The sequence below is a fragment of the Ictalurus punctatus genome, chromosome 1 (genome assembly GCF_001660625.3).
Source record: "Ictalurus punctatus breed USDA103 chromosome 1, Coco_2.0, whole genome shotgun sequence".
Lineage (NCBI taxonomy): Eukaryota > Metazoa > Chordata > Actinopteri > Siluriformes > Ictaluridae > Ictalurus > Ictalurus punctatus.
In genome coordinates, this window is record NC_030416.2 from 16331720 (window position 1) to 16355479 (window position 23760).

General features: G+C 40.8%; 2 protein-coding genes across 3 annotated transcripts in view; both read right to left on the bottom strand.

Moving 5' to 3' along the window:
* The window catches only part of LOC108272706 (protein S100-A1), a 143211-nt gene that overhangs the window by 44030 nt on the left and 75421 nt on the right, over positions 1 to 23760 (bottom strand). The gene's annotated exons all lie outside the window — the stretch shown is intronic.
* Positions 3191 to 23760, bottom strand: part of lingo4b (leucine rich repeat and Ig domain containing 4b) — a 34547-nt gene continuing 13977 nt past the window's right edge. The window contains exons 1-2 of one of the 2 annotated variants that reach the window (XM_053681961.1): positions 14752 to 14835; positions 3191 to 7507 (exon numbers count right to left, since the gene is read on the bottom strand). In XM_053681961.1, coding sequence (XP_053537936.1) covers positions 5672 to 7495 — 1824 coding nt within the window. In that variant the 5' untranslated portion in view covers positions 7496 to 7507; positions 14752 to 14835 and the 3' untranslated portion in view covers positions 3191 to 5671. Of the gene's footprint in view, positions 7508 to 14751; positions 14836 to 23760 lie in introns of those variants that run through there. The other variant, XM_017472862.3, reaches the window with a different exon arrangement.

Genomic DNA, 23760 nt, shown 5'->3' on the forward strand with positions numbered 1-23760 from the left:
AAAATTTACTGGAAAACAAATAGACAAACAAACAAACAGACAAAAAAAAAAAAAAAAAAAAAAAAAAAAAACAGTTACGCGGTCAAAAAACTGTCTTACATTTCATAAACTAACATCCTTGGAGGATATGACGTCACCACCAATAGTCAGTGTTATGGAGTTTTCATAAATATTTAAAATATTATACTACACGTTATTCACAATTATTAAAACCACATCTACATAAGGAAACAAAGAACTTATGGCTCTTACAGTCTCAGTTCTGAAAAAAAAAATATTTTAAGTTAACAATCACAACCATGTTAATTAAGGTGCTGGTTCATATTGGTCTTTGTGGGCTCTGATTTATTCATTGAGGTGAAAATTGGTTAATGCAGGTGTAATGCAACATGTTTTTTTAATGTTCACTGCAACACCCACTGCTTCCAAGGCTGTACATTTATGGTGGCATTAGTAATATGTCCACCATAATTATGACAAATTCCTAGTAAACGATGGTTATATAGAAATAAACCATAATTTCGCGCTCAATTTGTGCCTAATGTTTGGAAACGCAATTTCACAGTATTACGGCTGATTCTTCATCTAGGGTATGCCTTTTGCGCCACTCAGTGGATACCAATGTTACTGACACAAGCCTTGTAAAGCCTTAAACCCAAATCTTCCTACCTAAAAATTAAAGTGCAGATAGTACAATAGATATGAAGCAAGGCGCGCGTACATCATTATTTCTAGTATAAATTACCATTTGAATTGTAATAAAATATATGAATGCAATGTTTTAGGTCTGGACACTGACATTCAATATTAATAAACAATTGACTAAGCTCATTTTTTTTGCAGGTTTGATTTTATATAGGGAAAATATACTTGTATTTAATAAACTATTTTACTTGATGATCCATCTATAGTCTAGTCCACAGTCCTCAGCCAGACCTATACAACAGATTAATTCTTCTGGAGGTAATCCAGAAGGGTTTAAACAGCTGGTCATATACACAGTGTTGTTCTGGGCTATTTGTGGCAACTGCATGAGCAAATTCTTTCATAGCAGAAGTTGCATTAAGTATAGCCATCATTGCAGAAAAATACATTAGCTTTCTGCTTTCAGTAAATCTTGTAAATCTGCCAAAATGAATAAATACACAGATGACACAAGGAACACATTAAAAAAAAAGGCATATAATAAATAATAATAATTTTTTTAAAAGTATGTATTACTTAGTTTGGTTTTAGGTATTGATATTTGCTGTGTTTAATTAATCTTCAATATATCAATTTGTATATTTACTTAAAATTCATTTCTGTATTTATTTGAAATTCTTTGTTGATTCATTCTCAATTCTGTTCATAACCAATGTCACACATCTGGTCTTGATTGATGTGCCTAAATGTAAAATGACATAATTACAGAGAGAAATAGAGAACAAACACATAAATAAAACATAATCAAACATGCTTGTCTTTTTTTTTTTAAATTAGTTTATTCATTTATTTACTGAGTCAAATATACAAATTAGCCACAAGATTAGCATCAGTGCACTAGATTCTACAAGCCTCTGGAACTGTACTGGAGGAATGAACAACATTCTTCCAAAAGATATTCCTTACTTGGTGTTTTGATGATGGTGGTGGTGAGCACATTAGTCCAAAATCAACCAGTGGATATAAAAACACCCCTGTTAAAATTGCAGGTTTTTGTGATGAACTCTTTTTCCACCTTTAATGTGATACAGCAACCAACATAATTAAAGTGAAAAACAAATATACTCAGCAGAAAAAGAAACGTCTGCTCACATTCATGGAATAATGAGTCCCTGAATAAAGGGGGGTGGGGGTCAATATCAAAAGTAACAGTCAGTATGTGGTGGCCTCCAGCTGCTTTAAGTACTACAGTGCCTCTGATCCTCATGGACTGCACCAGATTTGTCAGTTCTTGCTGTGAGATGTTACCCCACTCTTCCACCAAGGCATTTGCAAGTTGACACACGGTTACATGTAATTTTCCACTGCAAGGATGATAGCTGTACTTCCTGTCTCCCTGTAGCACTGTCTTAGGCATCTTACATTACAGATATTGGAGTTTATTGTTCTGGCCGCATCTGCAGTCCTCTTGCCTCCCTGCATCAGGCCTATAGCATGTTCACGCAGGTGAGCAGGAACCCGAGCCATCTTTCTTCTGGTGTTTTTCAGAGTCAGTTGAAAGGTCTTATATTATTGGAACTGTGACCTTAATTGCCTACCACTTGTAAACATCCTTTATGGAAATTTTTGTCTTTTTCATTTTTTTCATTTTTTTAAAAATAATTTTGTCTGTGTTAATGCAAACAGCATGCATTTTGCAAAAGGTGTGTATTTTTATTGTAATTTTAATATTTCACCCTCATTTGCTTTCATAAATTTATTTTAAACTAGGTACACAAAATAGTTACACTCATGACCTTAAGGACAAAAATGGCCCCATTGAAACCAATTCAAACTGCAATACTTAATCCCTGTGATGTTTAAGCATAAAATCATGCATTCTGTGTTAATTGGCTTTCATTTTGTTGACAAGGTTTCAAAACATTGAATTTTTTTTTATTCTGAAATGTGTAGTATTTTTTCAGGTTTAGCCTATGGGGAAAATACATGCTTTTCCTTTTTTCTATTATAGAGTGCTGCAGACCAGCTGAATAAATGATGCAGCTATAATTGTGAGGGTGTGTGTATGGATATCAAATTTTTGGTTTGTATGTGTGTACTAAAAATTTTATGTGTGTGCAAACAGTTTTAAAGGAAGAAATTATATTGTACTGGAAATCACAAATCCCACCCCATGTATATGAGTCAAAGAAGGTTACTGAGCTTTGAAGATTTTTGCATTATGTACAGAAACTGGAATATAAAGTGTTAAAATTCTGAAAATGAATGAATGTTTGGTAATTATGATCAGAATTGATGCTGGTTAAAAAAAAAAATCAATGTCAGTGAAAGTGGAAAAAAATATTAATATGTAATATTTTTATGACAGTTTTTGGACATTTTTGTCTTCTGAGGACCTATGTGTAACTTTTTTAAATTGACGCACAAGGGTTAAGGACTGTTCCACAGGTGCATGTGCAAATATAATTGTTTATGGTTCATTGAACAAGCATGAAAAACATTGTTTAAACCCTTTCCAATAAAGGGGGGGGGGGGGGGGGGGGGACTTGGTTGCACAAGTGTGCACACCATTTTGTAATAAGGTATGTGACTATGTTCAGAATTAGCCACTCCCATAAAAACTCATGCTCAAAAGTAATTATCATACACCTATAATTAATGAAGTGTTTCTGATTAATCCCAAATGAAGATGATCTTTTTGATCTCATTGTTTAAAGGTATCACTCAGCAGAGAGGTTCAACAGAAATTCAAATCATTAGATGTACCATGGAACTCAGTGAAGACCATCATCAACAACTGGAGAAAATGAGGTACCACAGTAACATTACCAAAAATAGGATGTCCCTCTAAAATAGACAAAAGGATAAGAATAAAATTAAGTGTGGTAATCATGGATAGCTCCAAATACCAATCTATTTTGGCACAAAACCAGCAGGCCTCTGTTAGCCTACTTAAGATGGAAAAAAATTTCACATTCCAGCACAACCATGACCCAAAGCTCAAACAAAGATCAACAACGGAATAGCTTCAGACTAGGGATGTCACGAGAACTGATACTTCAGTGCCAAGTCGGTACCAACATTCTTAAAACGTGACGGAACTTGTTTTTATGCAGTAGCATTTGTAACGAAAGTACCGAGGTTGCGATTCTTCCGGACCTGATGGGGGCAGCAAATACGCGCAAGTGTTTCAGTCGGTCCACAAGTGGTGAAGAAGAAGACGAATGCCTACAAGGACACAGGAAAAACTACAGAAGATTAGCTTAGCTAAACAAGTTTAGTTCCACCCCGACTTGTTGAGAGGAAAAGAGAGGAAAGCTAGTATCAGTTTCCGGTGTGCAACCACTGCTATCGTTTTTTAAAATTTATTTTTAAATTTTTATTTTTATACCACACCGAGGTATCGACTTTGGTATCGAGTATCGTGTACTTTTGGTGGTATCAGTACCGACTACTAGATTTTTGGTATCGTGACATCCCTACTTCAGATGAAGAAGATGTTTTGGAATAGCCCAGGCAGATCCCAGAACTAAATACTACTGAAAATATGTGGAATGCCTTGAAGAGGACTGTGCACAGGAGATCTCCTTGTAATGTGATAGATCTGGAGCATTGTTGCAACTAAGAGTTGAATAAAAATGCCAAATCAAGATGTGCTACAGAGTGCTGTATTACAAGCAAAAGGTGCTTTCAAAAAGTACAAATTAAGGATTTGTGCAACCAGGTTATTATAATTTTCTATTTGTTTTTCACTTGAATTTTGGAAAAAGTGCTAACATGATTTATCTTGGTTTAATTTTTTAACATCATATAACCTGCAACTTAAAAGGGGTGTATAGACTTTTTATATCCACTGTTTATGTTCAACTGGGTTGATAAATGTTGATTACAAAGGATATTCAGTGAGCCCTTTTACCGTGCACTGTCATCATTTAAGAGACAAATTCCATCAGGATAGAAATTCTGTCCTTGGGTTATCTTGGTGGAGGGTTATTCATATACAGAAGCATAACAATATTTTTTATATATATAAAATCATATTAGATTTCTTTCACATGACAGTACTGTTGTTCCCTTAGTATTAGAATTAAGACGTGAAAGAAAATATTTCCATTTAGATATTTACAGGTGCAGGACCATAGTTAGATATCTAAAATGCAATACTTTAAACTAAAATAAAAAATAAAATCAAACATTAAAAAATCAGAATTTTATATTAAAAAAGGTTGTCAACAAAAATTTCATGCAAAACAATGATCAATACCCAATAGACAGATCTGCATAGACCCTAAATAGTTTTAATGAAAAAAAATCTGTATTTTGCAAATCAGTTGAATGTGTAGCAGAAGTATGCAGTATGAACATTACATACATTTTATTGCAAAGCATCTTATGTAACCTGATAACATCATACTCTTTTTATTATGATATTTATATATTGGCAAGACACATCTAAATATTTTTAACAAAAAAATTACCAAGTTCAAAAATGCATGCTTTTACAGAATTAATAAGTACTACTACTACTACTAGATAACTATTACTTTTTCAGCCCAGGAAAATACCACAGCTGACCATTTAACTGAAGTTTATACTGATCTAATTTAATTTAATAATAATTAAAAAACAGAATGCAAATATGAGCCAGTAAATAATTTGTATACAACACTATACTTTTTAAAATTGACATATTACCTGATCAAAATACACTTATCTCTAGATGCTTGTTTTGGAGTAAATTTCTCAAATTATTTGATATAATTTTTAAATGGTAACACAACTTTTACTTTTTATATTTTTTCAAGATAATTAAGTCCTTTAATGTTTCAGCAATAAATTTTTGCAAGTTGTACCGACCCCATAGAATGTCAGCTATTGGCAATACTGAATTGAAGGCAATTGTCCAGTATAAACTTATGCGATATAACCAAACTATCCCCCAGTATTTCAGTACAGTTCACAGAATCCACAATTCTGGTTATTTTATCATACATTAGCTACCCTCAAACTCTGTCCTTAGATAACTTCATATAAGCTTCATTGTAAACCTCCCTGTGTCTGCACCATCTCCACCTCCTCCCATAGATGTACGTGGCACAAAGTCAATGGTGGCTGTGTGCTTAATCTGGCCCTTACTTTGGCTCCAGAGGAACATGAACACAAAACAGATGACCACAGAGCTTAGAAAAGAAAGGAACCCCATAGTAGTAGCAATGACAAGGGTCTTTGCATCAAAGGGGTAAGGGCTTGACACTTGTGCTGAAGAGTTGGTGGAAGGAGGCAATGAGGTTTCAAACCAACTCTCATCAAAGAAACTGGGAGTTGTATACTTTCGAGGGGAGTTCCTCACATGTAGATTGGCAGTGATACTATCATTCCCTGCAGCATTAGCTGCAATACATAGGTAAGTTCCAGTGTCCTGCACTTGGGCATAACGCACTTCCAGAGTTCCATTTGCATGTACTCGTATTCTCCCCATAGAGCTCACTGGAATCTGCTGGGGTGATAACCAAGTTATAGAGGGTGGGGGATACCCATCTGCTTTGCATTCAAACTGCACATTTGTTCCCTCCTCCACCTTTGCTTCTTGCAGCTTACGTTCCAGGATACATGCCTGACTGCAGATGAACACTTTTGTGAGCTCTGCCTCAGAAAAGTCACGAAACTCCCGCTTGCGACCACGTTCAGGTGCAGAACATGTAGGCTGGCGACCATCAAAGTTTATCCTCAAACGGCGTCGCACCACCCATAGTAACCGACAGTCACAAGTTAATGGGTTCCTGTCTAGTCGCAAGGTCTGTAGGTTCCCGACTGCGTGGAAGGCACTCTCTTCTAGGGTTGTAAGTCGGTTTGCGGATACATTGAGCAGCCGAAAGTGAACCAGACACCTAAAGGCACCTGGCTCAATGCGGAGCAGTTTTCCACCTACCAAGTGGAATTCCTGAAGTCTGAGCAATTCCCCTAGCATATTGCCTTCTATAGATGTAATAGGGTTATAGGACAGATCTAGGTAGATCAGGTGTGTTAAATGGCGCAGTGAGGCATATGGTATGGCACTCAGATTGCAGTTACTGATAACCAAGGTGCTGAGGTTTAGACTCATAAGGCTGTTGCTGTTTAAAGTCTCTAGTGAGGGCCACTGAAGTATCTGCAGTGTACGCAGCTGGGGCAGCCGACGAAAGGCATTATTGGGCAATACATTAATGTTAAGTTTACGTAGGCGCAATTTGGTCAGGCTTTGGAGCTGTGAAAATGCTTCACTTGGGATGGACGTAAGGTTACTGCGGTCCACATTCAGCTCCTGTAAGTTCTGCAGACCAACAAAGGCCTTCTGTGAGATAAAGACCAGGTCATTTTCTCCTGCATTCATTTCCCGTAGGTTCACCAACTCCTGAAATGTGTAGTCTAGAAACACAAGTATCTCATTCTTGCTAATGTCCAGGCTGAGAATGTTCGGCAAACCGGAAAAGACACCAACTGGGATGATCTTAAGCCGGTTGTTTTTCATTTTTAGAATTCGTAGGTTTTTCAGACCCTGAAATGCTTCCACTTCAATCATAGATATAATGTTCTCACTAAGGTCCAGCTCCTCTAGTTGGGATAATCCATAGAACTGTCTCCGACTCAATGTCTTCAAGCGGTTGCCAGAAAGGTTCAGCCGCTTGGCACTGATGTGCAATCCTTCTGGAACAACTGTTAAGTGCTTTGAAGAGCAGTTGACCTCTAGTGTGTCCTGTCTACAAATACACTTTTGAGGACATGGCCATAGGAAATCAGATGCTGATAAGTGCAAACAGTAGAGTACCAGGAGTGCTGAGACCCACTTCTGCTGACAAAACTCCACAAACATCTTGCCTCCTGCCTGTTGGAACCACAGAAATAGTATCAGTTAGGAGTGATTTATAGAGCAGATCAACATCAAATGAATAACATTATAATAACATTGCTTAATATTGCTATGGGTGCAATGTGATATACTGTGAAGGTACAATCACTGTATGAAAATACAAGCAAACAAAAGTTTATTTTTACTCCCTACTCAGTTTGTTCTATTTGGTGTTTAATCATATTACCAATAGAAAGAAAGTTATACGTATGTTTTTAACATACTTATAAAAATGTCACATGCTTGCTCTAAACCTAATTGTAACTGAAGTATGGTAGGATTTTAGTGTAGTCATATTATTATTATTATTATTATTATTATTATTATTATTATTATCATTAGCATTTTAATGTGTACCTTATAAACTTGGACAAATACTTGACAAACATACTAGAGCAAGTGATTTTTAAAGTTTCAAAAATATTTTAAATGAAGGCTATTTGCTACTAAGCAACACACAATGTTCAAGATAGAGCTTTTCCCAAATATTCTAGTTGGCAATTATGTACTCTTACTCTAATGTGTTATTTTTTAAAAGCTTCCTCATTAGCTGCATTTACACGGACAACAATAATCCACTCTTAACTCGATTAAGACCAAACTTTGATTAAGAAACTACCATATAAACAGCCATTTTTACTTACCTTAATCTAATTAAGGTCATACTCGAATTAAGTTCTAATCGAATTAAGACAGGTGGAGTTTTAGTCGCATTATGGATGTGTATTACAGACATGTAAACACCTTAATCACATTATGAACGTCGTATGAGAGTTTTCACTGCATTTTGCGACAGGACACGATCACACACCGTAGTGCTCAACATTTTATGGCGAACAAGAGAGTTCGGCTGCGTCCCAAATCGCATACTTGCCTACTATAGGCCTGTAGTGGGGAAAAATACATGTATCTCGGCTACTATATAGACGGTAAGTACGCAGTTGAGACGCAGCCCACGGCTTCAAGCAGTTGTCTATTAGCACATATAGCATGACAAATAATTAACTGCACTTAAAGCGTTCGTAAAAAATTTAATAAAAACACCCAAAACTGTATACGGTACCATAATGAAGATGAACTATATGTTGATACGTGAAATTCTGGAGGGACGACGGATGGCGTGGCGCGGTGACGTAATGACGCGGGCTGTTAATCTAATTATGTTCTACAACATGTAAAACAGGAACATGACAGGTGTATTCTAAAAGCGACTCATGTAAACACCTTAATCACATCATAATCTTAATCAGAGTAAGGTCAATAATTAGATTACTGCTGTCCATGGAAACGTAGTCATTTTCTGTTAGTTGTACAATACCAATGAATACAGTCCTTTTCTGTTAATAAACAGCCAATATTCTCCAACGCCATTTTAACTGCAGATCTAGATCATTCTGAAAAACAAGGTCTGTTAATATACAGCCAATATTCTCCAACGCCATTTTAACTGCAGATCTAGATCATTCTGAAAAACAAGGTCCAAGTTTGCAATTTATAATCTTCCAGTTCAGCTTTTTGTGATATAAAATAAGCCTGAAACCATAACAATCAATAGCATGTGAGTTAATATTAACATAAACAAATTTACTGAGTAGATATAACTAAGATATACTAAATTTCTTATTAAATAAACATAAATAAGATCATTGTTTTTGTAATTACATGAATAACAAACAATCTGAGTAAAGTTAAATTTGGTGCCTGCCAAAAACATATATGAAAACATACATTCCTTAAACAAATCACTTGTTTACAACTTAAAAACTGATTCAAGTCACTGTGCAAGTCACTTACTGTTCTCCAGGACAATCAATTTTTCTTTTTAGTATCACTAAGCCGCAGGCACATGACTGTAGATGCCAATTCAATCTGGTTTCTAGTTTAGTATTTCCACAAAGGGTCTTCTACTTGTAATGTGGGTCTGGCAGCAAGAACAGTGGAATGGGCTGTCCTATTCTAACAGCATGCAGCCTATCTTTGGAGTGGAGAACCCTGATTACAAAAATGAAAGTGTTGATCCCTCTGTTAGATTTAGACAGGTGCACAAAATTGGGTAGTGCTTAAGAAATGATTCACTTTCTTGCTTTCTCTTTTCCTACATTTTGTTTCATTCACTCAAAATGTACCACATTTTCAACATCCACAACAGCTATGGAAATGTTATTGTTTGTATGTGTCTTAGGGTTTAAGGTATGTACAGTACATCAGACATTTTGAATTGTATACATAACAACAAACCTCACCCACCTAAATATGTGTTGTTTTTTTTTAAACTAATGTAATCAACACTAACAAACAACTCAAAACTATGTTATTGCCAAACTGATTCCACTTCCTCTTAGCACATGTGTGGTCATTGTTCTCCAATTTATCAACAGATAAATCTAATCAAGTCTGGACAGCTTCAATAGGTTGCAGTTAAATTCATAGGACAAGTTCAGATATGACTTTCTCATAACACTCAGCATAGAAATCATACTGTAGTAAGACAGGGTGAACAGTACTCCTTGTGAATGTACCTTTGTTGAAAAGGTCAGAAGCATTGTTTCAGGCAGTCCGGTACTGAACAAAATACACAATAACCTTCAAGCATTCATAGACTTTATTACATATTCTATCTGAGCCAGTGAAGCATTAGACAGAGAAGTGTATGAAAGGTCACTGGCCTTTGTATTTAGCCTGACATTTGACCTCAGCATGCAGACCAGGAATGGGTCATGCTGACTCGCTTGCCCTCTTTTACACAGTCGTGCTTTTCCTACCTTGCCTGTGTGAGAACTAACCCCAGCTGCTCACCTATCCCCAATTAGAATTTCACAGATTAAAGAACAATAGTTTATGCATGTGAGAGAGAGCTGTTTATTGCTCCAGCAACTGGCACCATTTCCACACTCTGCAGAATTCAGTAGGACTGCACTTGTGAGTATTATAGGCTCCTCCAGCAAATAACAGGTGCAGGACTGAGTAATAGAAGATGACAGAATGCCTGAGTGTTTTCCCATGTAGCACAGTACAGATTGATATTTGGTGCCAATTTCTATCGTTCTATTCATATCTCTAATTAATTATGTGATTCTTATTCGTTTGATTAATATACCTAGAATGAATATATGTAAATGTCTATAAAGATATGGCCTTCTTGCATATCTTTGGCCCATTCTATCTTGGGCCTCAGAAATGTCACGATTCCCCCTTGAAGCAGTGTGCTCTAAGCGCAAATGCGCGAGCACCTGCTTTTCCGCTGTCGACCGTAGTGACATTGGGACACGTGTGTTTTGTTTATGTTTGTCATGTCTCCTCCCTGTTCCGTCATAGGCTGGGAATTCACGTGGGTCTGTATTGCTCCCAGCTGATAGCAGTTTACACGCTAATCATGTCCGCATGTATACCGCGCGCTTCCCAGCACACAATGCGGAAGATTGAGAAGTCGTAAATAGGAAATAAGTGTTTAGCGTTAGTATAGTTCGCGCCATAGCCATAGCCATAGCCATAAGCGAGTTCGCGCTTGATTATCTGCTTCCAGTCCCTCGCCTTAGTTCGTGTCTTGTTTTGTTTAACGACCTAGATTCCTGCCTTGCCCCGTGTATGCCTGTTTGCCAATCGCCTGACCTCTTGCATGTTTATGGATTACGTTTTGGATCACGTTTAGGATTTGTCTGCCTGCCTGTCTCTTTAAATAAACAACGGTTATCCTGCACTTGCATCCGCCTTATCTCTGCTTCGTCACGATGTGTGACAGAATCTTCCGCCGAAACATGGATGCAGCAGGAGAACGGAGGAGACGCAGAACCCGGAAGTCGACGCCCACCGTCCCTGCTATGGACTCAGTCCACTTCCCACAATGGACAATTATGGAGCTTCCTGATCCATTTGACGGATTTTTCGGTGCCCCAGAGTATTTCCTGGTAGATTGTCAATTCTATTTCTCCAGCCTGTCAGACCCTAAGCCAGAGGAGAAGCACTGGCTCCGATTCATGTGGTCCCGGTTCTTTGGACTGGCCCGTCAATGGGTGCAGCTCAAACTGGATAAGTACTGTAGGAACCTGGACAGTGTAGAACAGTTTGTGGGGGAATTCATGATGCGATTCGGGAGTCCGGAGGCAAAGGAGGAGCTAGAACAACTTCTCAGGGGGGTAAGTCTGGAAGGCGAACCTGCCCTGCTGTTTACCCAATACTACAGGCAACTTCATGCAGAGCGCAACTCTGAAATCCAAGTCAAGTCTCAAGTCCCTGAGATCCAAGTCAAGCCTCCAGTCCCTGAGATCCAAGTCAAGCCTCCAGTCCCTGAGATCCAAGTCAAGCCTCCAGTCCCTGAGATCCAAGTCAAGCCTCAAGTCAGGAAGGTCCAAGTCCCAGTCAAGTCTCAAGTCAGGAAGGTCCAAGTCAAGCCTCCAGTCCCTGAGCCCCAAGTCAAGCCTCCAGTCCCTGAGATCCAAGTCAAGCCTCAAGTCAGGAAGGTCCAAGTCCCAGTCAAGTCTCAAGTCAGGAAGGTCCAAGTCGAGCCTCCAGTCCCTGAGCTCCGAGTCAAGCCTCCAGTCCCTGAGCTCCGAGTCAAGCCTCCAGTCCCTGAGCTCCGAGTCAAGCCTCCAGTCCCTGAGATCCGAGCCAAGCCTCCAGTCCCTGAGCTCCAGGTCCAGCCTCCAGTCCCTGAACTCCAGGTCCAGCCTGCAGTCCCTGAGCTCCAAGTCAAGCCTCAAGTCCCTGAGCTCCAAGTCAAGCCTCAAGTCCCTGAGCTCCAAGTCAAGCCTCAAGTCCCTGAGCTCCAAGTCAAGCCTCAAGTCCCTGAGCTCCAAGTCAAGCCTCAAGTCCCTGAGCTCCAAGTCAAGCCTCAAGTCCCTGAGCTCCAAGTCAAGCCTCCAGTCCCTGAGCTCCAGGTCCAGCCTCCAGTCCCTGAGCTCCAGGTCCAGCCTCCAGTCCCTGAGCTCCAGGTCCAGCCTCCAGTCCCTGAGCTCCAGGTCCAGCCTCCAATCCCTGAGCTCCAGGTCCAGCCTCCAGTCAGGAAGGTCCAGGTCAAGTCTCACGTCCCTGAGGTCCAAGCCAAGCCTCCAGGCTCTGACACCCAAGCCAAGCCTCCAGGCTCTGAGGCCCAAGCTCTGCTAATATCTCAGACTAAGGACCAAATGCTGATCACGCCCAAGTCTACCGACCCGGTCACCCAAGTTCAGCCCACTGACACGCACAGCCATGTTCTGCTCACGTGCCGGTCTGCCGACACGCACAGCCAAGTTCCGCTCACGCCACAGTCTGCCGACACGCACCGCCAAGCTCCGCTCACGCCACAGTCTGCCGACACGCACCGCCTAGCTCTGGTCACGCCCCAGCCTGCCGACACGCACCGCCAAGCTCCGCTCACGCCCCAGTCTGCCGACACGCACCGCCAAAAAACAGTTCAAGGCAAGGTAAGGCAAGGAACCAGCTGAAATCCGTAAGTAATTATACCCCTTATCTGTGCAAATTAATATCAGCTGGGTTAGTAAATTGATGGTCTATAAAAAGGCTTTTTGTTGCCAAGGTGTCACACAAGAAACATCTCATGATGGGTAAAAGCAAAGAGCTCTCCCAAGACCTTCGCAACTTTATTGTAGCAAAGCATATTGATGGAATCGTTCATAGACGTATTTCAAAACTTCTGACTCCTCCAGTAAGCACCACTGGAGCCATTATCCGCAAGTGGAAGCAACATCAGTCCGTCATCAACCGGTCATGCACAGGAGCTCCTCGCACGTTTTCTGACCAGGGAGTCAGAAGAATAGTCAGAAGAGTAGCCCAAGAGCCAAGGACCACTCGGAAAGAGCTCCAGAAACACTTGGAGGCAGCAGGTTCCATCACCACAGAGAAAACAATAGGCAATGCACTCCACTGCTCATGCTCACCAGAAAGACTCCATTACTAAAGAAAAGGCATGTCGAAGCTCGTTTAAAGTTTGCTACAACTCATTTGGACAAGCCTATGAAATATTGGGTACGTGTAGTCTGGTCAGACGAGAGCAAAATTTAACTTTTTGGCTGTCATACTACACACCATGTTTGGAGAAGAAATGGTACTGCACATGACCCTAAAAACACTCTACCAACAGTGAAGTTTGGAGGTGGAAGCATCATGGTGTGGGGCTGTTTTTCATCACATGGTATTGGCAGACTTCATATAATTGAAGGAATGATGAATGGTGCCCTTTACCAGAAGATTCTTGAGAAGAATCTGCAGCCATCCACCAGAATGATGAAGATGAGACGTGGGTGCACCTTCCAGCAGGACAACGATCCAAAGCATACAGCAAAGGAAACTCTCAATTGGTTTCAGAGAACAAAAATCAAGGTGTTAGAATGGCCCAGTCAATCACCTGACTTGAATCTAATTGAACAAGATTTAAAGACAGTATGTGTAGAAGAATGGGCCAAAATCACACCAGAATACTGCGGCAGATTAATTTCTTCATACAGGAAGCGTCTTGCAGCTGTCATTACAAATAATGGCTTCTCCACTAAGTATTAAATAAATTTCAGTTAGCGTGTTCAATACTTTTTTCCTGTTTCATTCCACTTTTGGGCCAAGCACCAAAGGTTGTTATTGTTATTTTCTTATTGTTATACCTTTTCTTATTCTTCTGATTCTTCTTCTGGCTAGGGTGTCTAAGCAGCCCATAGAACCGTCTGGTAAAAAGTTGTGAAATTTGGCACACTGACTGGGGAGGGTCTAAGGAATATTCTGACCAAATTTGGACCAAGTGCTGCGAACACTCTAGCACCACCATCGGGTCAAATTTGGGGCTAATTTGGAAGGTTATGGTCATAACTTTTGGACCATGTAAAAAAGGTATCCCTGAATTACCTAGGTTGTGAAGAGTTCAACGCACCATATGACATCAATTACTGCCTAATTAGATATTCTACCTTCTTGGATTTTGTCAATAATGTTTAAAAACTTTTTAAACCTACACATTTTGTCCAATCATCACCAAATTTGGCATATATCATCTTCAGAGTAAGCTTCACAAAAGTTATCAAAAGCATTTTATATACTCCAAATGGTTTGCCCATAATGGGCTAACAAATCTGACAGCAAAGCCACCAAATGGTAATTGAGGCTGTATCTCAGCAATAGCGTTGCACACTGACATAAATCTTGGTCATAAAGCTTCAGGAGGATAATCTGTGGCAATAAATTTCATGTCAGTGCCACCTACAGGTCAAAATGTACAATAACATGCTAAAAATGCTTACATCTAACTGCCATATTTGCTACTCCTCCTCTGAATTTTGTCCAATCTTCACCAGATGTGGCTCACATCATCTTGAGACCTGTCTGAACAAAAATTATCAAAACAATGTTGATATTCAAATCCATTCTCCTGTAACACACTGGCAAATGCAAAGAACAGGATGCAAGGGTGTATCTCAGCAATGCATCTATTTATCATCACAAAACTTCACAAAAGTATCTTTGGGACCACACCTTGAATGTACCCAAGAAGTTTCGTGACTGTGCCACCTTGGGGTTAAGAACTGTAACAAATTTTACACTATCCGTTGTTATCCAGTTGAGGATGGGTTCCCTTCTGATTCTGGTTCCACTCATGATTTCTTCCTCTTAACATCTTAGGGAGTTTATCCTTTCCACCGTCGCCACCGGCTTGCTAAATTAGGATAAATACGCACATTTAAAATTTGTATATTGTGTTTATATGTTTCTGTAATGCTGCTTTGAGACAATGTCCATTGTAAAAAGCGCTATACAAATAAAATTGAATTAACAACTTAAATTTTTTTTCCTCATATCATTTGAAGAATTTGTGCTAAATTCACAGTACTGTAGTACTGTAATTCCCTGGATTATACTGAAGTGAACGCCCATATTATGTCCCATCAACTCCGATTTTGGCATACATCATCTTCAGACCACCCTGGGCAAAAGTTATCTAAATAATTTTGAATATTCCAAACGGTTTGCTGTAATGTGCCAACAAATCTGATGGCGAAGCCGCCAAACAGGATGTGAGGCTGTACCTAAGCAATGACCTTGCATACAAACACAAATCTTGGTAGACATTCTCAGGACCCTGCCCTGAGGCTATGCAACAAATTTCATGACAGTGCCATTTACTGGTCAAAAGTTACAATAACACACAGAAAATGCTTCCATCTAAAAGCCATTTTGGGTCACATCATCTTGAGAACTGTCTAAACAACTGTTTACTGCCATTCAACACATGACTGGTGGTGTTTAATATCAAATAACATTTTTATTGAGCAATTTTCATTGAAACAAACAAACACAATGTAAGACAGATATGTTTTGTGCAAATACTTGCACAAAGTGTGAAAAAATGTCAAGAAAAAACAAATACCTTAGATGTTTTTAAATTGCAAGAAGAAAAAATAATTCAGGTTAGATAAGTAGCAATCATGACTATAGGTAAAAGTATCAGCGGTCAACACCACAGGTCACAGCATTAATACTAACTGCAGCAGCAATGCCAACATGCTGCCCATTTGTTCATCTACAGCCTGCCTTCCTCCTGCAGTCAGAGAATTCCATCACTGTCTGTGGTCAAAACATACAGTGCCCTCCAGTAATATTGGCACCCTTGGTAAATATGAGCTCTCATGGATATCAAACAATTCCAAACAATACACAGGTTTACACAAAAAAATAAATAAATAAATAAATACATACATACATACATAAAAATAAAATGTATAGGTGTGCAACAATTATTAGCACCATTTTAGTCAGTGGTAGGTTAATGGTTAAAGAGTTGGACTACTGATCAGAAGGTGGTGAGTTCAAATCCCAGCACCACTAAGCTGTCACTGCTGGCCCTTAACCCTCAACTGCTCAGATGTATAAATGAGATGAATGTAAGTAGTTCTGGATAAGGGTGTCTGCCAAATGCCATGAATATAAATGTGAATGAAATACTTTGCGCTACTTGCCTTTGCCAAGATAACAGCTCTGAGTCTTCTCCAATAATACTCTGTAAAGTTGGAAAATATATGGCAAGGGATCTGAGACCATTCCTCCATACAGAATCTCTCCAGATCCTTCAAATTTCAATGTCCATGCTGGTGGACTCTCCTCTTCAGTTCACCCCACAGGCTTTCTATGGGTTTCAAGTCAGGGGACTGGGATGACCATGGCAGAACCTCGATTTTGTGGTCAGTAAACCACTATTGTAGGGCTGCAACTAACGATTATTTTCGTAATCGATTAGTTGGCCGATTATTTTTTCAATCGGTCGATTAATCGGACGGGGGCAAACTTCCAGTGCCTTTTTTTTCTCCATTTATTTAAAATAAAATCCACAAACTGAGTGTTACAAATATAAACTTAAGACTAAAACTTTACACAACTGTTTGTCCAATTATATAAGACTGAAAGAACCCAATACACACACACACACACACACACACACACACACACACACACGATGGAATATATATTAATAATTTAGGACTGTAGTTGAATTCAGTGGGGTTTTTTTTGCATCTATAAAAAGTAATACATAAATACTTATTTACATATATGGATGCATATAAAGCACAGAATTCTACAGTCCTAGCAATCCCTGGTTGATTGGTAGAACCTGTCATTCAAATACAAATACCAGGTTCAATTATATTTTATTGTTGGTGTGACATTTAAATTGACTTTCTGAATTATCTTTTGTTTATTTTATCCATCAATGCGACACTTGAACTTGTCTACCACTCATAGGTTTTTGCAAATTATCATTTTATTTGGAAATAAATTTAAAATAAATCCATCAATGAACGATCGTTAGCTCACCTAACGTGATATTTGTGAATGTACGCGAATAACCAAACTGATTAATTTTAAGATATCTCATTTGAATATATTTTGATACATTTAACAAAAATATCTAATATTATTTAACCCTCTTACCCCGTATGGCCGAAAAACCGGCTTGCCCGTCTTTGATCTATTCCCGTAAGGACGATATACCGGCTTGGTCGTCTATGCCAAATCCCCATAAGGCCAATATAGCAGCTTTACAGTGTAAATGTTATCCCCGTAAGGCCGGTGTACCGGCATTACTCTGCTATGATTCCTTACTTATTTAATTATTATTTTTTGACCCGGAAGGTTGATGACGTCATGACGTAACGACGTGATTACGTTACTACGCCGGCATTACGATGAAGCTGATCCAAGCGTGAATATTGGTGTACTAGTAGAAGTTAAAAATGTTAAAAATGCCAAAGCGAAAAGCTAATCGTGTTCCAGCTAAAGTTACACCTACAGTGAACACAGGTACATCTAAAACAGTGAAAAAAAAGAAAAAACATACACAGTTACACAGGCGAGAGCGAGGATTCTAGATAGTGACAGCAGTGAAAGTTCAGGCGATGTTGAAACCGAAACCGAAACTGATAGTGACGCAAACTCTCCTGATTCAGTCCCTGATCCGTCTTCATCTTCAACATCAACCAGTGCGTCTGACACTGCAGGGGTCTGGAGTCATAACCTGACCATCTCTGTGCATTCGTGAAAACACTACCTGCTGGTCTGATTATCACCAGAAACTTGACTTTAGACTTTAAAATGCATTTATTTATTTATTATTTACTTGAGTTTATTCAAAGGCATTGACCATGCTGATGCTTGTATGATGCTTCTAAATGAGTAGAAGGATTTTAGCGAGCATTTTTTCATGATTTCTCTAGTTAAGAATTGTGCTCTAAGTTTAGTAAAAACACTGAACTGCTTCATTTTCAAAGTAATATTACACAAATACATTATTATAAGTTGTTTCAAGGCCTAAAAATGTTAAAATTAAAATGTTGATTTTGGCCCAGGAACTCAGGGTTGGCATGCTGTTTCTCTGGGGAATATAGGGTTATGGGACATAATACTGTGGGAACTTAGGGGTAAGAGGGTTAAACATTTTAAAAACTTTCCTATGGACCCCCTGGAATTACACCACTAGGGGTACGTGAAACACTGCCCTAGACGGTAGAGTGAACAGTGTATAGTGTAAGTGTACATAGGACGTCATTTGGGACACAACTTTAGTATTTACTCTCCGGAGCGTGTTTTCGAAACAGAAGTAATGTAGTGAGTAAACGCACCCCATGCCGTGCGAAGACCAACTAATCAATAATTACATTAATTGACAACGATTTTCATAATCAGTTGTTATCAATTTTATAGATTAGTTGTTGCAGCTCTACACTATTGTGTTGATTTTGATGTATGTTTTGGATCACTGTCCTGCTAGAAGGTCCAACCACATCCATTTTAAGCTTTCTGGCAGAGGCAGTCTGTCACGTATCAAGGTTGAGCCAGAAGCAAGTGCAGATAATGACATTTATTTAATCAAACGTACTATAAGACAAAGACACTAAGACAAATTGGTATAACACTGTGGCATGCAACAAAACACCGAGACATAAACGACAAGAGTCTAGGACAACGAAAGACAAGCAAACAGTGCAGACAAGGACTATACACACACACACACACACACACACACACACACACACACACACACACACGCACACACACGCACACACACACGCACACACACACATACACACGCGCGGGCTCATTAACAAACCGTGAGTCAGGTACAGGTGGTCATGTGACAGCTAGTGCAGTGCAGTGGCTGATGGGAAGTGGAGTCCAGAGTTTCGTGATACATGACAGAACCCTCCCCCAAGGGCGCTACTCCCGGAGCGCCCAAAATTATACGTCCTCCATCTGGTGGTCCTGGCCCAATGGGCAAAATGTCCCCAGCAGAACCAGGAGGCCGAGCGGCTTCCAGAACGGCACAGGGAGGCAGAGATACTTCCTCGGCTGAACGTGAAAGCAGGGCGACATCCTTGCCAGAACATGAAAGCGGGGCGACGTCCTCAGCAGAGCATGAAAGTGGGGAGACTTCCTCCACGGGACAGGAGAGGGAAGCGAGGTTCTCAGCGAGGCTCCAGGGGGGAGCGAGGTTCTCCGTGAGGGCAGGGAGAGGAGCGAGGTTCTCCGCGAGGCCAGGGAGAGGAGCGAGGTTCTCCACGAGGCCCGAGGGAGGAACGATGCTCTCCGCGGAGCATGAGGGGGGAACGATGTCCTCCGTGGAGCATGAGGGGGGAACGACATACTGAGAGAAGCAAAGAAAAGGAGCGACGTCTTTAGCGGAACATGGAGGCAGAGCGACGACCTCAGCCGAGCAGGAAGGCAGAGCGACGACCTCAGCCGAGCAGGAAGGCAGAGCGACGACTTCAGCCGAGCAGGAAGGCAGAGCGACGACCTCAGCCGAGCAGGAAGGCAGAGCGACGACCTCAGCCGAGCAGGAAGGCAGAGCGACGACCTCAGCCGAGCAGGAAGGCAGAGCGACGACCTCAGCCGAGCAGGAAGGCAGAGCGACGACCTCAGCCGAGCAGGAAGGCAGAGCGACGACCTCAGCCGAGCAGGAAGGCAGAGCGACGACCTCAGCCGAGCAGGAAGGCAGAGCGACGACCTCAGCCGAGCAGGAAGGCAGAGCGACGTCCTCAGCCGAGCAGGAAGGCAGAGCGACGACCTCAGCCGAGCAGGAAGGCAGAGCGACGACCTCAGCCGAGCAGGAAGGCAGAGCGACGACCTCAGCCGAGCAGGAAGGCAGAGCGACGACCTCAGCCGAGCAGGAAGGCAGAGCGACGTCCTCAGCCGAGCAGGAAGGCAGAGCGACGTCCTCAGCCGAGCAGGAAGGCAGAGCGACGTCCTCAGCCGAGCAGGAAGGCAGAGCGACCTTGAGGTAGCTGAACAGTGGGGAATTCTTGAGTCCGGTAGGAGATGGAGCGACGTCTCTCACGGAACATGAAGGTTGAACGAGAGCCATAATAGGGAAGGGAGGGTGGGATTTGGTCTCAGCCCCAACCACAGATTCCCCCTCCTGTCGGCGTGGCATGGCGTAGTCCTTTATGTACGCCGGGTATGGCCTGGTGCATGGTCTGTCCGGCAGCGGCAGGCCTAGCATGCGGTTATTCTAAGCGAGTAGTTCATCTGTCCTTCTTCCCTGCTCCATTAGTCCTCTATACCACTCCTCATAGGCTGCAAACCAGGCATCCATCTTGGTGATCTGCTGCTTCTGATAAATGGTCTTTTGTTCCGTCACGTATCGAGGTTGAGCCAGAAGCAAGTGCAGATTATGACATTTATTTAAACAAACGTACTATAAGACAAAGACACTAAGACAACTTGGTATAACACTGTGGCATGAAACAAAACACCGAGACATAAACGACAAACGTCTAGGACAACGAAAGACAAGCAAACAGTGCAGACAAGGACTATATACACATACACACACACACACACACACACACACACACACACACACACACACACACACGTGCACGAGTGCTCATTAACAAAATGTGAGTCAGGTGCAGGTGGTCATGTGACAGCTAGTGCAGTGCAGTGGCTGATGGGAAGTGGAGTCCAGAGTTTCTTGATACATGACACAGTCAGGTTTTCAATTAATATCTGTTGATATTTGATAAGAGTCCTTGATTCCCTGTATCCTAACAAATGTCCAGGTCCTCTGACAGAAAAACAGCTCCAAAACATTAAAGATGCACCACCATATTTAACCATGGACATGAGTTACTTTTTCCATATGGCTACCTCTCTGTGTGTGCAAAACCACTTCTGGTGTTTATTGTCAAAAAGCTTCCTTTTGGTTTCATCTGACCATAGAACCCGATCCCATTTGAAGTTCCAGTAGTGTCTGGCAAACTGAAGATGCTTGAGTTTGTTTTTGGATGAGAGTTAAAGCTTTTTTTCTTGAAACCCTTCCAAACGACTTGCAGTGATGTAGGTGACTTCAGATTGTAGGTTTGGAGACTTTCTGACCCCAAGATTTTTTGGCCACTCGAACCATACTCTTTCTTCTGGAACTCAATTAATGGATCTTGTATGGTAGCACTACTTATATTGTTCCCTGCTCGATATATCGCTTTGCTTGTATTTTCTCATCTGTAAGTCGCTTTGTATAAAAGCGTCTGCTAAATTAATAAATGTAAATGTAATGTAATGTACTCTTCACCGTGCGTTGAGATAATACAGACACGCATCCAATTCAAGATTGTTTCATAACATTTCCAATTGACTAGAACTTCTTAATTACTGCCCTGATGGTGGAAATGGGCATTTTTGCTATATTCTTATAGCCACTTCCCATTTTGTGAAGCTCAACAACCTTTTGCCACACATCACAGTTCTATTCCTTGGTCTTACCCACTGTTATGAATATCTAAGGGAAATTGGCCTATGTGTTATCTCATATTTATACCCCCGTAAAACAGGAAGTCATGGCTGAACATTTTCCTGTTCCTAGTCACCCAGGTGTACAACAGAAAGGTAAAATGTCAATGGGAATATATGTCAAATATACTTTTCTCATATGAATTCGTAGGGGTGCTTATAATTGTTGCACATGTATATTTAACAATATTTAAGGTATTTTTTGATAAACCTGTGTTCTGTTTGCAATTGTTTGATATCCATGACAGCAGAGTATTTTTGTGAATTTTTTAACAAAAATCAAATGGTTAAACAGTAAAGCCTTCTTTGCTCATATTTACCAAGGGTGCCAGTATTAGTGGAGGGCACTGTCCACATAATGAGTGAAACTACAAATCGCTCTTAAATCCTAAAGTTATGCCTAAAGTTATGGCTTTGCTTTCCTTTGATTGTTTAGGCAACAATTGTAATGAACCCGTGAATGTGCAGCTCACAGAAAGCTTGGCCCCCGAAAATGCTGCTTGCAGCTTTAATTAAGTTTTGAATTTGCTTTCCCTGCTGCAATATTTTGTTTATTTTCATTTTCATTTACTCTATGCATTGTATAAAAACTGTTCTTGTTCCCAAATAAATACTGAAAAAAATATTTTATGCCTGATTGCACTTGTTCATTTTTGTAATGAATACTTGAACATTCTTACAAGGAAAAATACACAGAAATATGACTTATAAAACAGATAAGAAACATAATATGGGTTTTCAGATTTATAATAATAATGAGTCTTTATTGATCACATGTACATTACAGCAAAATTCTTTTTTCTTCACATACCCCAGCATGTCAGGAAGCTGGGGTCAGAGCGCAGGGTCAGCCATGATCTTTCTTGGTTGTCCGTCGTAGCGACGAAGACCATTTTATCATCAGAGATGATGCATGCGTTGATGATCTTTGCATGAAAAGTCCTATGGCAGGTGGGACAGGGGATAGGGTGGACGTCTCCGTGAGGGTTGCTGGCACAGGTTTTTCTGGCTTGCCCTCTTTCGGTCGGCTGCAGCTGTCCGATTTGTCTCACACAGTAAAGAGCCCTTGTGGATGGAGAAGCGCCAGGTGTCCCGATCCAATGCAGTCTGTTCCCAGGAGGCAGGATTGATGTTAAACTCTTTCAGTGAGGCTTTGATGGTATCTTTGAAGTGTTTCTTTTGGCCTCCTTGGCAACGTTGACCTTGCTGGAGCTTGCCATAGAAGAGTCTCTTTGGTAGACGCTGGTCTGTCATGCGTACCACATGTCCTGCCCAGCGTAGCTGGGTCATCATCAAGATGGTGAAGATGCTAGGGAGGCCTGCTTGATTGAGAACCACAGTGTCTGGGACTTTGTTCTGCCACTTGATGCCAAGGATTTTCCTGAGACTGGTGGCATGGTTCAGTTTCCTGGCATGACGTTGTTACACTGTCCACGTTTCGCATGCATACAGTACTCTGTACAGTACAATGTACACTTTCCGCTTGGTCTGAATGATGATGCCTCTTCGATTCCAAACCTTGGCATACAGTCTCCCGAAAGCTGAGCTGGCTCTCGCAATGCAGACGTTAACTTCTTCATCTATTGTGACTCAGCTGGGATGGAGTCTGAGCCGGGAGCTTTGCCACTGGAAAGGAGACGTATCGCTTTCTGGGTCTAAAACAAGGTTGGAGGATCATCCAGTGCTTCATTGAAGGGTATTTGGGGCAGACATCTGATGGCTTCATCATTGATGTCTGAAGGTCGATTCAGGACGTTGTCAAAGTGTTCAGCCCAACGTTCGAGAATCTTCTTCTTGTCAGTGATCACTGTATTATCTGCGCTGAGGAGAGGACATGAGCCTGATGACGCGGGTCCGTACACTTCTTTCAAAGTGTCATAGAATCTCTTCATGTCATGCCTGTCTGCATAGCCTTGGATCTCATCAGCTTTGTTGCTCAGCCATGTGTCTTGTATCTGGCGGAGTCTCTGCTG